Source organism: Macrobrachium nipponense, chromosome 41, assembly GCF_015104395.2.
Source record: "Macrobrachium nipponense isolate FS-2020 chromosome 41, ASM1510439v2, whole genome shotgun sequence".
In the NCBI taxonomy this organism is placed as follows: Eukaryota; Metazoa; Arthropoda; class Malacostraca; order Decapoda; family Palaemonidae; genus Macrobrachium; species Macrobrachium nipponense.
The window spans coordinates 26,096,807-26,110,841 of NC_061102.1; the positions used below are offsets into that span (position 1 = coordinate 26,096,807).

The 14,035-nt window shown below is 44.2% G+C and overlaps 1 protein-coding gene across 2 annotated transcripts in view; it reads left to right on the forward strand.

Moving 5' to 3' along the window:
- The window catches only part of LOC135212887 (uncharacterized), a 56,655-nt gene that overhangs the window by 15,619 nt on the left and 27,001 nt on the right, over positions 1-14,035 (forward strand). For both annotated transcript variants that reach the window (XM_064246643.1, XM_064246642.1), the window contains exon 3: positions 1,727-1,880. In XM_064246643.1, the coding sequence (XP_064102713.1) occupies positions 1,727-1,880 (154 nt within the window). The remainder of the gene's footprint in view (positions 1-1,726; positions 1,881-14,035) is intronic.

Here is a 14,035-nt window from a genome sequence, read left to right on the forward strand (position 1 = left end):
AGAGCGTCCGAGTCAGTTACGAACTACGCTGTTGACTTAGTTCGGTTGTTACAGAGCAATCATTACTTCGTTTTAATAGCTTGTCACAGTACCCATACCATTGACACCCACCATGGAGTGTCGGTGTCCTATCCACTACCGAGAACTTCGCTGCATGGGGATAGGAGGATGCGAGAGACTTCGTGCAAACGGACAGACCCAGTATGGGTACTGGACATCACCGAAGTGAGAAGATGGTATAGGTCATGCGACTATTTCCTTCTTTTCCTCTGAGGAACTGCATGACTTCTCCTGCGAAGTCAAGCATCCAGGGATGGGGATCCGTGACGCTCCGATTTCGTACCGAACTTCGTAGCGAAGAACTCAGAAAACCCTTCGAGGTCCCTGACGATTGGTTCGAGTCGTTCACAATCCCCTCCCTAATGGACTTCACCGCCTTCGATGCGAAGGAGATGCGCCTTGTCCGCAAGAACTTCTCCGTGGCGCAGGTACGGAAGGCAGGGGTCTGGTCAACCAGACCACCTGCATTCTTCTACCTTGTGGATATTGCCCACAGGTCCTTGGATCTTTTTTCCTGGGACCCGTGGTGGCTGCTCAACACGTTGTAGCGAACCAGACCCTCGCAGCTGAACAGCATTGAGTCCTGGTGTGACCATAAGAATGGATGAGTGAATGAGAGTGTGACTGGCTCCTCTTTCCCATTCTTTTTTCTTCGCTCTACCTGTGGTTGGAGAGGGACACGGTCGTCACCCCTGCTGGATAAGGACAAGATGCAGGTGAGCTACTCAACAGAGCCCCATCCTATCCCTTTCACTAGGGATAGGAGCGTATATCCACCACTTCCTCCAACAATGGGGGAGGAAGTGGATGCCAGCTTGAGACAACCCATACTTTATGTTGCCTCTTGCAAACAGGAACAAGTTCTTGCTTGCTGGTACGAAGAGATACGCTTGCCTCTTTCTTAGTACTCGGCCCAGAGGTCTGACCATTGATCCTGCGGTGCACACCCCGATCAATTGGACAGAGGCTTGGATCCTTCCCTCGCTCTTACGACCAGGAGGCATTCCAGGGTATGGACGAACACCAGTCTGTTCATCAAAAGACTCAGATTCCTCCCACCAAGAAGTGAGTCTTCCTATTGTTAAAGGACCGATGGTTTGTATTACGTATCGGAACAAATGACAATTTGTCGAAAATTGCATTTTTCCTAACTATACAAACCTGAGGTCCTTTACATATAGTCCCTCCTCATGCCACCCCTCACTCTGCGTATTTTGCATGGGCCAAAAGCAAAGTGATTTGTTTACCTCCCAGTCGCGCGGCGCGCGACTGTCGGACAAGCAGTTAACTACCGTTTTCTCCCCTTGTTGTTCGAAGCTTACGACCGTTCCAGCTGCCGCTAGCTACTTCTATTGTTAAAGGACCTCAGTTTGTATAGTTAGGAAAAATGCAATTTTCGACAAATTGTCATATTTCTCATAGAAAAATACTGTGTATAGTTGAATTTCCTGCAAATAGGCACATAGAGGAGTTCGCAAATACATGAGTCCACGAATACGGGGTTCGTTGTAATTCATTCAATCACTGTAATGGAAAGGAATCTCAAATATGAAAACCAGTTGTTGCTGATAAGATATTCATATCGTTCACATGAAAAACATTTTCAAATGATATCATTGTTAGAATAGCTTCCTGGAAATTGATGTAGCTGATTTTACTCATATAGGATTTGGAGGATTTGGATGATGGATTACCCAAAGGCAAACCCAAGTCAGCAACTTCACAAAAAAGTGAAAAAGATGCAAATCGTCGAGTGACCTTTGATAACAAAAACTCCCCATCCTCTTCTAAAAAAGAAGCCGCTAATGATGAAGATGATGGTAAGTTAATTGTTGTACTTTTATTTTTGGTAATCAGAAGCTCAAGCAATTAAGAATAGGAAAAACATAATCCAGCACCTCAGTGGCGTGATCGGTATGATCTTGGACTGCCACCTCGGTGGCCACGAGTTCGGTTCTCAGCCATTCCATTGAGGAGCGAGAGATGTGTATTTCTGGTGATAGAAGTTCACTCTCGACGTGGTTCGGAAGTCACGTAAAGCCGTTGGTCCCGTTGCTGAATAACCACTGGTTCCATGCAACGTAAAATCACCATACAAACAAACAAAAACATAATCCAGTACTGTACATAATTTTTTGTTTTAATTTCCTTAGAATACATTGTAGTCTATTATGATTTTTGTGGTCAGGATACTAATGCACTGTAAATTTGTGTTGTTGGCTTGGGAATAGAAACTGTCTTATGTTTATTGTGATGTCAGACAGTGTTTTGCATCACATATGTGTGGAAATTGTTTTGGAGTATTGGAAATTTACTTGTGGTAGTGAGGCTAATTTTTTCTCATACTGTCATTATAAAAGCACTTCCTCCATCTGTATTATAAAAGCACTTCCTCCATCTGTGTATAAAATCCTTTCACCAGAGCAATATTGCTCATGTGTGCTCAGCTTAGTTGTGTAGCAGGGTTAAATAGTGGTGATTGTCCTTTTTCCAGTGGTACAGCTAAAGATATGACCCATTGTAACTTTTGCCAGCACAGATTTGGAATTATCTGCCATCTGATACTATCCATAATTGTGTCTTTAATTTAAGGGAAGAGCCTTTAGCATCTTATTAAATATACTTCACCCTAGTAAGGGTAGCCTCTGATTAAATATACTACTCCACCCTAGTAAGGGAAGTTCTGAAGTTCTACATTGTGCTCAAGTTTGTCCTGGAGGTAGCTGCAATATAAGGTAACCTTAGTACTCTGTTAATTACTTGAAGCTTTGCAGCAAGATTAAAAACAATGCCATTATTTAGACCAAACCTTTACCCAGGATTACCTTTTTTGTTTAATGCTTTCTTTCGTTCTCATAGCAGTGCTTTCCCTTGTTCAAGAAGTTCCAGCTACATGTGGCTCTAGATAACATATGGACTAGTTGCAAAAATTGATTACTGAGGAAAAACGAATACGTAATCTATTCAGATTGGATATCAAGAAACAAATATGAAATGTGCTTGAAAAAGAAAGAGAAAAGATGGCATACAGAAGTGCTTTGTGTATGTACTATTAGAAAAAAAGATATTGCAATACACCCCCTGAACACCTGAATAAGCCCTGGTCACTTACCAGCCCGAACCCTCATTTATTAAAAATTTACCAAATCTTTGGTTAAAATAAACTATCAGTGTTGCCAATCTCCTGGCAAACACCCTCGTTACCTAGTTACCAGCCCACCGCTGGTAGCCCTGCCTCACGGGCCAGTCACACCTGCCCTCTCACGTCAATCACTTATCGTTCGCGGTGGAGTACAGATGTATCCACAGCGAACTCCTTTTTGGTCTTGCCCGGCCTTCATTTACACCTTTGATTTGATTGATTTTGGTGACGAATTACGGATCCCTTTGGATTACGGTTGGATTGCTCTTAACCCCTTCTTTACCGGGTGGGTGAGCAGAATGTAAACATTGCGTTCGCTGCCGAACTGAATCTCTCGTTAGTGACTCCAGTTTGGAGGGGTGCCGATCGTAAAAATATTTGCCAAAAATACACTAATCAAGACAGGCTAATGAAATTATCAGGTATTATTACCACTATAATAACGCATATTCTCTGTTAGTTTTATCATCCTACAGGGAAAATAAATGATTTTATGAAAAAAAATGTGAAACTCAGTGTCCCTTGTACAAGGGACACTGGTGGTCGGTGAGAAAACTACAGTCTTGAATAGAAATTCGGTCTTACAGAATGTTGGTATATCGCACCTGGGAACATGCACATAAAGTATTATCAAAATAGAACAGTAAATAAGCACGTAATAACAAAAAAAAAGCAAAAACTAAAGCGAAAGCCCCGCCAATAAATATGGAAATCGCAAATTTTATAGTATATCTCAAAAATTGGTCGATGTCATTTTCTACGTTTTCTAAGATTAGTTTCATCACAGAAAACAACTTTAGGGGCATCAGGGGTATCTAAACTAATTTGTCAAGTTTCTTGTCCTCAGAAAAAATAGCTTTTTCGCTTTTTCTCTGGTTTGGTTTTTTATATATAAAGTTACTATAAGGCTTTATTTTTACCTTCATTTATCTGGTGTTCATATTTTTTATTTGTAAAATGTAATAAGTGAATAAATAAATAAATACAGTAAATGATGATACAACTGGTTTTGTTCATGAAACTTACCTGTCAGATATATATATTGCTGTATTTTCTGAAGTCCGACAGAAATTCAAAAACTTCCGGCACACACAGTGGTCGGCCAGGTGGTTAGTACCCATTCCCGCCGCTGGGAGGCGGGTATCAGGAACAGTCCCATTTTCTATTCATAATTTTTTCTGTCGCCGGTGCTGGAAACACCTGTTTTCAGTACCTCCGTCTTAGGATTTGAAACTTCATGGCCGCTAAATATCCTAATTGTCTTTTGATTTATTGACTTGGGATTTGTGGCTAGGCATACTATCTTAAATTGTTTTGAATATGATTCATTTTTGTATATCTGAATCTAGTTAGGCTAGTTTCAGAGGTGTTGTCTGCTAAGATAGGGTGTGGCTACCGAAAGCTTCGGTAGTTCCGCACACTCGATATGCACGAGGGCTATGTGTCTTGCTTCTTTGTTGAGATTTGTCATGTAAGGAGTGTGAGACTTTGTCTAATTCCATAAGGAAGACGTATGATTCATATGTATGCAATTAATCAGTAAACAAAGTCAGGGTAGGCTAACCTACCTGTTAGAACTATTTTGCCTAACCCTGTAGTATGGCCATACGGGCTAAATAAATAATGTCTCGTGGGAGGTTCAATGCCCTTTAACGTTATAGATTCCATCTTGTATCTTGGAATCTAAGGTGCTCGCTCTCCTATCATTGTGGTGAAAAGTGCTACTTCTGTAGTTGTTACTCCTAACCCTGTAATGTTTGCCTTCGGGCCCTAAACAGTTTCTGTAGAGGGTATTGACCTTTCTCTGATACTCTATCGATTCGTAACTTAGAATCGAAAGTGCTGGCTTTGGAGAGCAAAAGTGAAGTGGCTAAGTGGCAGTGACAGTGCCCCTTGTGTAGTGGAGGGGTGCGTCAGATCGGCCTTATTTCGCCTCTAGGCCGGGACCTCTGCTTGACTCCCAGGAACAGGGAGAGAGCATGTCGAAAGCCGAAGGAGGGTTACGAGAACTCCCACCGATCTGATGTGCCTTCGTGGCAGACCTGAAGTTTACTCCCAGGCTGCCAAAGTGCGTGCACGAATCCTTGAAGGATTGCTTCTCGTCCTCCGAAGCGTCCTCCCTGCGCAGGGTTTGGAGCTTTCGGAAGGACTCGCGCCTCTAAATAGAAGCTTTATAGAAGAGGACGTTTCACGTCCTCTCTCTCTCTCTCGTCATGCGTTGCAGTGAGAAGTAAGAAGGCGAACGTCGCTGGGAACTCGTGTTTACGTCTTTCCCCACCGAGAAAAGGGAAAGCAAGTCATATTAGCAGGACGCTTTTGAGCGCGGACGTCCTAGCTTTGTTGCTGTGAGAATAAGAAGGCGTTCCCTCGCCCCGCGTATTCTCACACGATCAACCCTTCACCTGAGACTGCTTCGTGCAGTCGGTTTCTCTCCGAGATGTCTAATGCTCTTCCCTGAAGGCAGTTTCGCTTGCATTGACGCCTGTCAGGAGCGTGACACTTTTCTGCACGCTTTTTTTTTGACGCTCGGCTTGGACGGGACGTTCGGATGGACGCCAGGCGCGCGCGCGGGTGCACGCCAAGCGCGCACCAGTAGACGCCGAGGCCGAGCGCACGCCAGTGGATCACCGAGCGCGGAGCGGCGCGCCGAGAGTGCTCGCTGGCTCGCCAGTGGACGCCGAGCGGGCCGCGCCGCAGAGAGTGCGCGCCTGCCGGCCAAAAAAATCTGGACGCCGAGCGTGATCGCTGCTAGTCAGTGGACGCGGCCAGCGAGCGCGCACCGCCGGTGTGTCGCCTGGCTGAACGTTTCTGTTGAAGTACTTCAAGCTGATTTGGGCCTAAAGATTTTTGTACCTAACTTCGGTGATCCCTTCTACATCGCCTGCGAAGAATGTGAAGTAAGCAGTGCTTCGGAGGAAGCTTAAAGGGAAAAGGCAACTCGTTTTTTTCGAAAACCCAGCAAGACCACGGGTTTCGTGATTTATAGAGGTCTTTGTCAGTAATATTGCTTTTCGTAAAGTCCAGGATTGGATGGAGTTATGGAAAGCTCAAGGAAAGATCTCTTTTGCTCTACCGCAGTCAAGACTTGCGGTAAGGCAGCTATGGGTTATGTAAAAGCTCGACGTCCTGCACGTCAGGACTCTCGGCAACGTTCAGTAGGATTCTTGCAAAGGCACTCATCAAAAGGAGGAAAGCTCAAGAAAGACACTTCCTTTGCCATACTGCCAATAAATTTTGATACGGGAGAGGAAGCTGGTTGGAGAGTTTCTTCCTCTTCCCAGGATAATTTTGCAAGCTTTTTAGCCCCCATCTGAAAGGGCTTTTCAGATGATAGATTTTGTTAGTTCCTAGTCGGGACTTACGCTGCCGAATTGAACATCGTCGTTCTACCTGTCGTAAGCCGTCTCTTAACAGGATTCTTGCCCCTTCCTCGTTTGAGATGGGAATCGAAAATAAAATGCTCGACTTCCTGGATTACGTTTTGTCAATTCAGTGAATTTCCCCCATTTGACAATATTCTATCGTTTGTTCATGAAACTTACCTGTTCAGATATATATATAGCTGTATTTTCTGAAGTCCGACAGAATTTTAAAAACTTCCGACACACGCAGTGGTCGGCCAGGTGGTTAGTACCCATTCCCGCCGCTGGGAGGCGGGTATCAGGAACCATTCCCATTTTCTATTCATAATTTTTCTGTCGCCGGTGCTGAAAACACCTGTTTTCAGTACCTCCGTCTTAGGATTTTGGAAACTTCATTGCCCTAAGTATCCTAATTGTCTTTTGATTTATTTACTTGATTTGTGGCTAGGCATACGCTATCTTAAATTGATTTGAATTTGATTCATTTTTGCATAAAATATCTGAATCTAGTTAGGCTAGTTTTCAGACGGGGTTGTCTGCAAAGATAGGGTGTGGCTACCGAAAGCTTCGGTAGATCCGCACTTGGTATGTAGAGGGGTATGGGTCTTGCTTCTTTGTTGAGATTTGTCATGTAAGGATGTGAGACTTTGTCTATTCCGTAAGGAAGACGTATGATTCGTATGTACGCAATTAATCAGTAAACATGTCTAATTCCGTAAGGAAGAAGTCATGATTCGTATGTACGCAATTAATCAGTAAACATGTCTAATTCCGTAAGGAAGACGTATTGATTCGTAAGTACGCAATTAACAGTAAACATGTCTAATTCCGTAAGGAAGACGTTATGATTCGTATGTACGCAATTAATCAGTAAACAAAAGTCAGGGTAGTGAACCTGCTACCTTCTGTAGACTTTATTTTGCCTACCCTGTAGTATGGCCTACGGGCTATGAATATGTCTACGAGAGGTGCTCGCTCTCCTTCATTGCTGGGAAGTGCTACTTCTGAATTGTTACTCCTAACCCTGCAGTGTTTGCCTTCGGGGCCCTAAGCAGTGTCTGTAGAGGAATTGCCCTTTTCTCTGATACTCTTTCGATTCGTATCTTAGAATCGAAAGGGTGCTTGCTTTAGAGAGTAAAAGTGAAGTGCAGAAGTGCAGTGATACCCCTTGTAGTGGAGGGTGCGTCAGATCGGCCTCGTTTCGCCCTCTAGGCCGGGACCCTCTGCTTGACTCCCAGGACCCGGGGAGGGAGCATGTCGAAAGCCTAAGGAGGGTTACAAGGAACCCCCACCGATCTGGCGTGCCTTCGGCAGTTTCTGATGAAAATCCCCGACTGCCAAAGTGCGTGCGCGTGCACGAATCCTGAAAGATTGCTTCTCGTCCTCCGAAGCGTCCTCCCCATGCAGGGTTGGAGCTTTCGGAAGGACTCGCGCCCTCTAAATAGAAGCTTATAGAAGAGGACGCTTCACGTCCTCTCTCTCTCTCTCGTTATGCGTTTCAGTGAGAAGTAAGAAGGCGAACGTCGCCTGAACTCGTGTCCGTCTTTCCACCGAGAAATACGTAAGAAAGTCATAGTAAGCAGGAAGCTTTTGAGAGCGGACGCCCGGGACGCTCGGATGGACTCCAGGCGCGCGCGGGTGCACGCCAAGTGCGCGCCAGTGGACGCCAAGTGCGCGCCAGTGGACGCCAAGTGCGCGCCAGTGGACGACGACCGCGCGCTCCAGTGGACGCCGAGCGCGCTCCAGTGGACGCCGAGCGTGCACCAGCGCACGCCAGGTGTGTCGCCTGGCTGAACGTTTCTGTTGAACTCTTCAAGCTCTTGTTTCAGATATGGGCCTAAAGAATGTTTATCTCTACCTCCGGTGATACCTTCTACCTCACCTGCAAAGAATGTGAAGTAGGCAGTGCTTCGGAGGAAGTTTTAAAGTGAACAGACAACTTCTTCTTCGAAACCCAGCAAGACATCGGGTTTCGTGAATTCAAGAGGTCTCTGTCAATTAATATTGCTTTTCGCATAGGTGGATGGAGTTAAGGAAAGCTCAGGAAGATCTCGTTTGCTCTACCGCAACCTTTGCCATTCTGCCAATAAATTTAAGTTGCCACTACCGCAGTCAAGTACTTTGCGATAAGGCAGTTTACTGGTATGTAAGGCTCGATGTCCTGCCGGCAGGACTCTCGGCAACTTTCAGGAATGGGATTCTTGCAAAGGCACTCATCAAAAGGACGCTCTTCAGGAAAGCGCAAGACAGGACTTCCTTTGCCATACTGCCAATAAATTTAAGCTTTAGCAGGCATTAGTTGTGATACGGGAGAGGAAGCTGGTTGGAGAGTTTCTTCCTCTTCCCAGGATAATTTTGCAAGCTTTTTAGCCCATCTGAAAAGGGTTTTTTCAGATGATAGATTTTGTTAGTTTCTAGTCGGGACTACGCTGCCGAATTGAACATCGTCGTTCTACCTGCCGTAAGCCCAGTCTCCTTAACAGGATTCTTGCCCCTTCCTCGTTTGAGACTGGAATCGAAAAAATTAAATGCTTGACTCCCTGGGATTACGTTTTGTCCAATTCAGTGACTTTTCCCCCCATTGACAAATATACTTTCGTTTTGTCATAGTAAGTGGGTATCCCGCCCCTCATTGACAAAATATCTCTTTGTCCCGTAAATGGGTTAGTTCTCATTGACAACATCTCATTAACTTGATATTGCGTAAGCGAATAAGCTCTTATTGACAAGATTCGGAAGAGCTCTCATTCGTCATTCGCAGACTCGTACAAGAAATAGACTTGTAGACTACGTCAATGAACGCTTATGTCCAGTAACATAAGAAGCTTGAGCTGACTGCTTCGATTCTCTTAAGTTTTGTTCATGAAACTTGCCTGTCAGATATGTATGTAGCTGTATTTCCGAATTCAGCTATATATATGTCTGCCAGGTAAGTATGAACAAACTTTATTGTGATATAATTTCATATTTTGCCTTGCGTTATTTTACTTCTGGTTGGTTCAGTCATATACGCTTGCTGTAGTTACTTCTTAAATTAGGATGGCAACCGAGAGGTCTATTGTCTATTTTAAGGACATTTAATCGTTACTCCCTGCAGCCTTCCAGGAGTTTCCGATTTATCTTTTCCGTTGTATGGTAGTGTTCTGACGACACAAACGCATCTATATATTTAGCGTTTTCTGTTTCGCTTAAATATACCAGCTTGAGAGTCTTTCTGCTCAAAAAATAACGGACCTATTTCTTCGTAGAATAGGGTAGCTGGCAACCCAGACATAAAGTTAAGAGACGACGTTCGTAAGCTGCTGGCTGCTGCTGTCACGCTGTGTCTGTCCTCCAGTCCAACCGAGCCAGTAACAGATCGGGCGCTGTCATGCGCGGTAGGGTACGTCTCTCTCTCCTGCGGGATTGACTGACTAACCGTATCTCTGTGCTGGCGGTTACGTCTCTCCTGCGGGATTGCTGACTAACTGTATCTCTGCCCTACAATCACGGACTTTAGCCTAAGATTGAGGGGTATTTCTTACGTGAATGAATAAACGTTGCATTCGTTTTGCCTTACTATGTTCAACAGAGTTATCTCTTAATCCTTTCGGTGCTCGTTACGCACGGTATAGAACTACGAGTCTACCGCAACATTGCACTTTTATATGCTCTCCTGCTTAGGCAAAGCGCAGCCTTATTAGGGAAGTAAGCATACTCGGGGAGGGAATGGATGAGCTTGCTGGGGACCATTTTCCTTCCTGAAGAAGTTTGTTTCCCCGAATAGACTGCAATTCAGACCACAGTTTTTTCTCCTACCGGGAAACTGAAATATTATTCAAGATCTAGGAATGATTCTGAACATCTCTCAGTGCGTTTATCACCTGAGTGATAGAAAGAAGGTGTCGGACATCTGGATAGGGTTTCAGATGTCTTGGATCTTAATCTGAAAGAAGTAAAAGCGATTCGGTAGTCCCTCCAGTCCCTCGTAACGAGTTTTTGGGAACCAGTGGTCCAGATCAACTCTGATATTCCACAGCTCTCTCATATCTTAAGAAGTATCTTCTCGGTCCCTGTTCGAGTTTACGAGAAAGCCTATTATAACAACAGGCGTAGAATGTAACGATCCTCTAGAGGTTCGTTATTCAGGATTGCAAAAGTCCGTACGAATCGTCTAGATCGACGGCAGCAACTATTGACTTCCGAGTGGAATCTTTCTTTAGAAGTAAGTTGAGAGTTGTGGAGACTTTAGGGACGCCCTTTCATTCTTCTCTTCGATATGTTGAGGACGAAGAGGCTTCTTCTTTTCTGCTCCCTTATTCTCGATCCGGGATCGGTACCATTAAACGCCATCCTATGATATTGAACGGGGATGGATATTTAGTCTCTTTTCAACTTTTTTCAATCTCTTAGGAAATGTAATAAGAGGATTTATGACGTCACAGGGAGCGACAATGATGCTGATCGCCCCATGTTGGCCTTCAGGATCCTGGATTCACAGAGGTCACATACTTCCTAGTTCACTTTCCAAGGACCTTTTCCGAGAGAGTCGGGTCTCCACTAACTCGAAAGGTACCTATAACTACCTATATACATCTCCGCCTCTGAGTCTGACTACGTTCAGGCTATCGAGATGTTGACAGGAATAAGATTACCGTCTTCCATTTCCGTCTGAAGAATGGGATAAGCTGGCAGTCACAACTATTAAAGAATACGCAAATATGTTGTTGACGGCCTTTGGGCTCAGAGATTTGCGTCTGTCAAACAACAAAGCCCTTCACGATCTTTGAGTTCTGTGGAATCTCGAACCTCGCTCATCATCTACTTTTTGTCTCACCTGTTTTCTCGGAGTCAGACACTCGTGCGAGATCAGGCGACATATAGTAGCCCTGAGTTTCTTGTTGACGAAGTCGGTTGCGTTTATACACCACCCCCGATGATCGTGTAACATGAGACCAGGTTGGACTGTCAGGCATTCTTCCTTCGGGACTGAATCGCCTTTTTGCTCCTCGCTCCTTTCTCCTGGCACCAGAAGCTCGAGTCAGGAGTTGATCGCTGACGACGTTGGGTTGCGTTGATACACCCCCAAGGTTTTGCTTAGATTGAATCGCCCAGGCAGTCCAGACACTCATCCTTCAGCGAAGAATAGTGCCTTATGGTCTCAGGGGTACAGCCTTGCTGTCCTTGATTCGTCTGACTGGTCAACTGGTCGGTCACCTGACTTTAGTACAGACGGACTGACTGTGCATGTCCAGATCGAAGCTTTCAATATGGAACTTAGACGTAGTCCTGAAGTTTTCTTGATGTCAAAGCATTCGAACCTCTCCTACCTGTTAACTTCTTGCATGTGATCAGGAAGGCCTTCTTCTAACCACCCTATGATACGACAAAGAGGGTTAGTGAGATTTTAAGCCATCGTCACAAGTTTTGGCTTTAGAGAACACAAGGCGGTGTGCTCTCTAACCCTTCCGTTGTGGCCTAAGAATGGTACGGTAACCCGTTTTGTCCTTGGGCCAGGAGCTTGGAAGCAAGGATGGCACAAGTTAGTGGGCAGGAGCCAGAGAGAGTCCCTGTGCCCTGTCGGGTCTCTCAAGTTTTTATCTACATAAAACTCAAGAAAGTCGAAGTCATTCGGGCAATCTGCAGTGTTCCGAAAAAGACCAGACTTGCCCATATCGAAGAACAGCCTGGCTTTAGTGTTAAGGAGTTCTTTCAAAAATGCCTCCTTCATTGTGTTTGCACAAAAGATTTGAAAATCTTTTTATCTGAATGCTCACGAGGTGAGGGCGCGGCCCCTCGGAAGCATTTCACAAGAGCATGGGCACTCAGCAACATCCTGAGTACCATGTTTTTTAGCGAAGCAACTCTGTGTTCACTTCACACTCCCTGCGAGATGTGAAGATGGCATATGAGATCTGCTGCTCGCTAGGGCCATACGTGTCTGCAGACACAATCTTGGGGGCAAGAAGTACCACTCATCCTATCCTGTAGAAAAATGGTTAGGAAGAGCTCTTAATTTAGTTGTTGAGTCGCCGACAACGGCGACTTCTTAACTCTTAAGCCTTAGTTAACACAGCCTTAACTTTGGCTAGGTTGGTCAGGTGGTGATATATATATTTATATATATAATATTTATTTTACTTCTTAGCCCTCATGGTATGGTCAATTATGGTCTAGTCACGTCGTGGTCTCGCCCCTGTTGAGATCATCTGGAGTGCACCAGCTATATAGGTCTCTACTTCGCTGGTAACTCTAGTAGCACAAGCAGACTTACGTGGCAGTAACCACGAAGCCAGCTATGCTAACAGGTGGAACCAAGATGTAAATCATCTGCATGCATTTGTTTCCCAAAATCCTTCTATTCTGTCCCTTCCCACCTCCAAAGGTGGGATTCAGCTATATATATATCTGACAGGTAAGTTTCATGAACAAAATGATATTGTTATGATACAATAAAGTTGTTCATACTTACCTGGCAGATATATATAATCAAGTAACCCCACCCACCTCCCCTCAGGGGACAGTGGAAATAAAAAATTAATGAATAGAAAATGGGAATGGTTCCTGATACCCGCATCCCCCAGCGGCGGGAATGGGTACTAACCACCTGGCCGAACCACTGCGTGTGTCGGAAGTTGTTTTTAAAAATTCTGTCGGACTTCAGAAAATACAGCTATATATATATCTGCCAGGTAAGTATGAACAAACTTTATTGTATCATAACAATATCATTTTGTCAAGTAAGTGGGTATCCCTCATTGACAAATTATCTCTTTCCCGTAAATGGGTTAGTTCTCATTGACAAACTTCTCATTAACTTTATATTGCGTAAGCGGATAAGCTCTTATTGACAAGATTCGGAAGAGCTCTCATTCATCATTCGCAGACTCGTACAAGAAATAGACTTGTAGGACTACGTCAATGAACGCTTATGTCCAATACATAAGAAGCTTGAGCTGTCCGCTTCAATTCTCTTGAGTTTTGTTTATGGAACTTGCCTGTCAGATATGTATGTAGCTGTATTTCCGAATTCAGCTATAGTATATATGTCTGCCAGGTAAGTATGAAAAAAAAAAAAAAAAAAAAAAAAAAAAAGAAAAAAAAAAAAAAAAAAAAAAAAAAAAAAAAAAACTTTATTGCAATATAATATCATATTTTGCCTTGCGTTATTTTACTACTGGTTGGCTCAAGTCATATACGCTTGCTGTAGTTACCTCTTCGGATGGCAACCGAGAGGTCTATTGTCTATTAATTTAAGGACATTTAATCGTTACTCCCTGCAGCCTTCCAGGAGTTTCCGATTTATCTTTTACCGTTGTATGGTAGTGTTATGACGACACAAACGCATCTATATATTTAGCGTTTTCTGTTTCGCTTAAATATACCAGCTTGAGAGGCTCTTTATGCTAAAAATTACGGGACCTATTTCTTCGTGGAATAGGGTAGCTGGCAACCCAGGCATAAAGTTAAGAGACGACGATCGTAAGCTGCT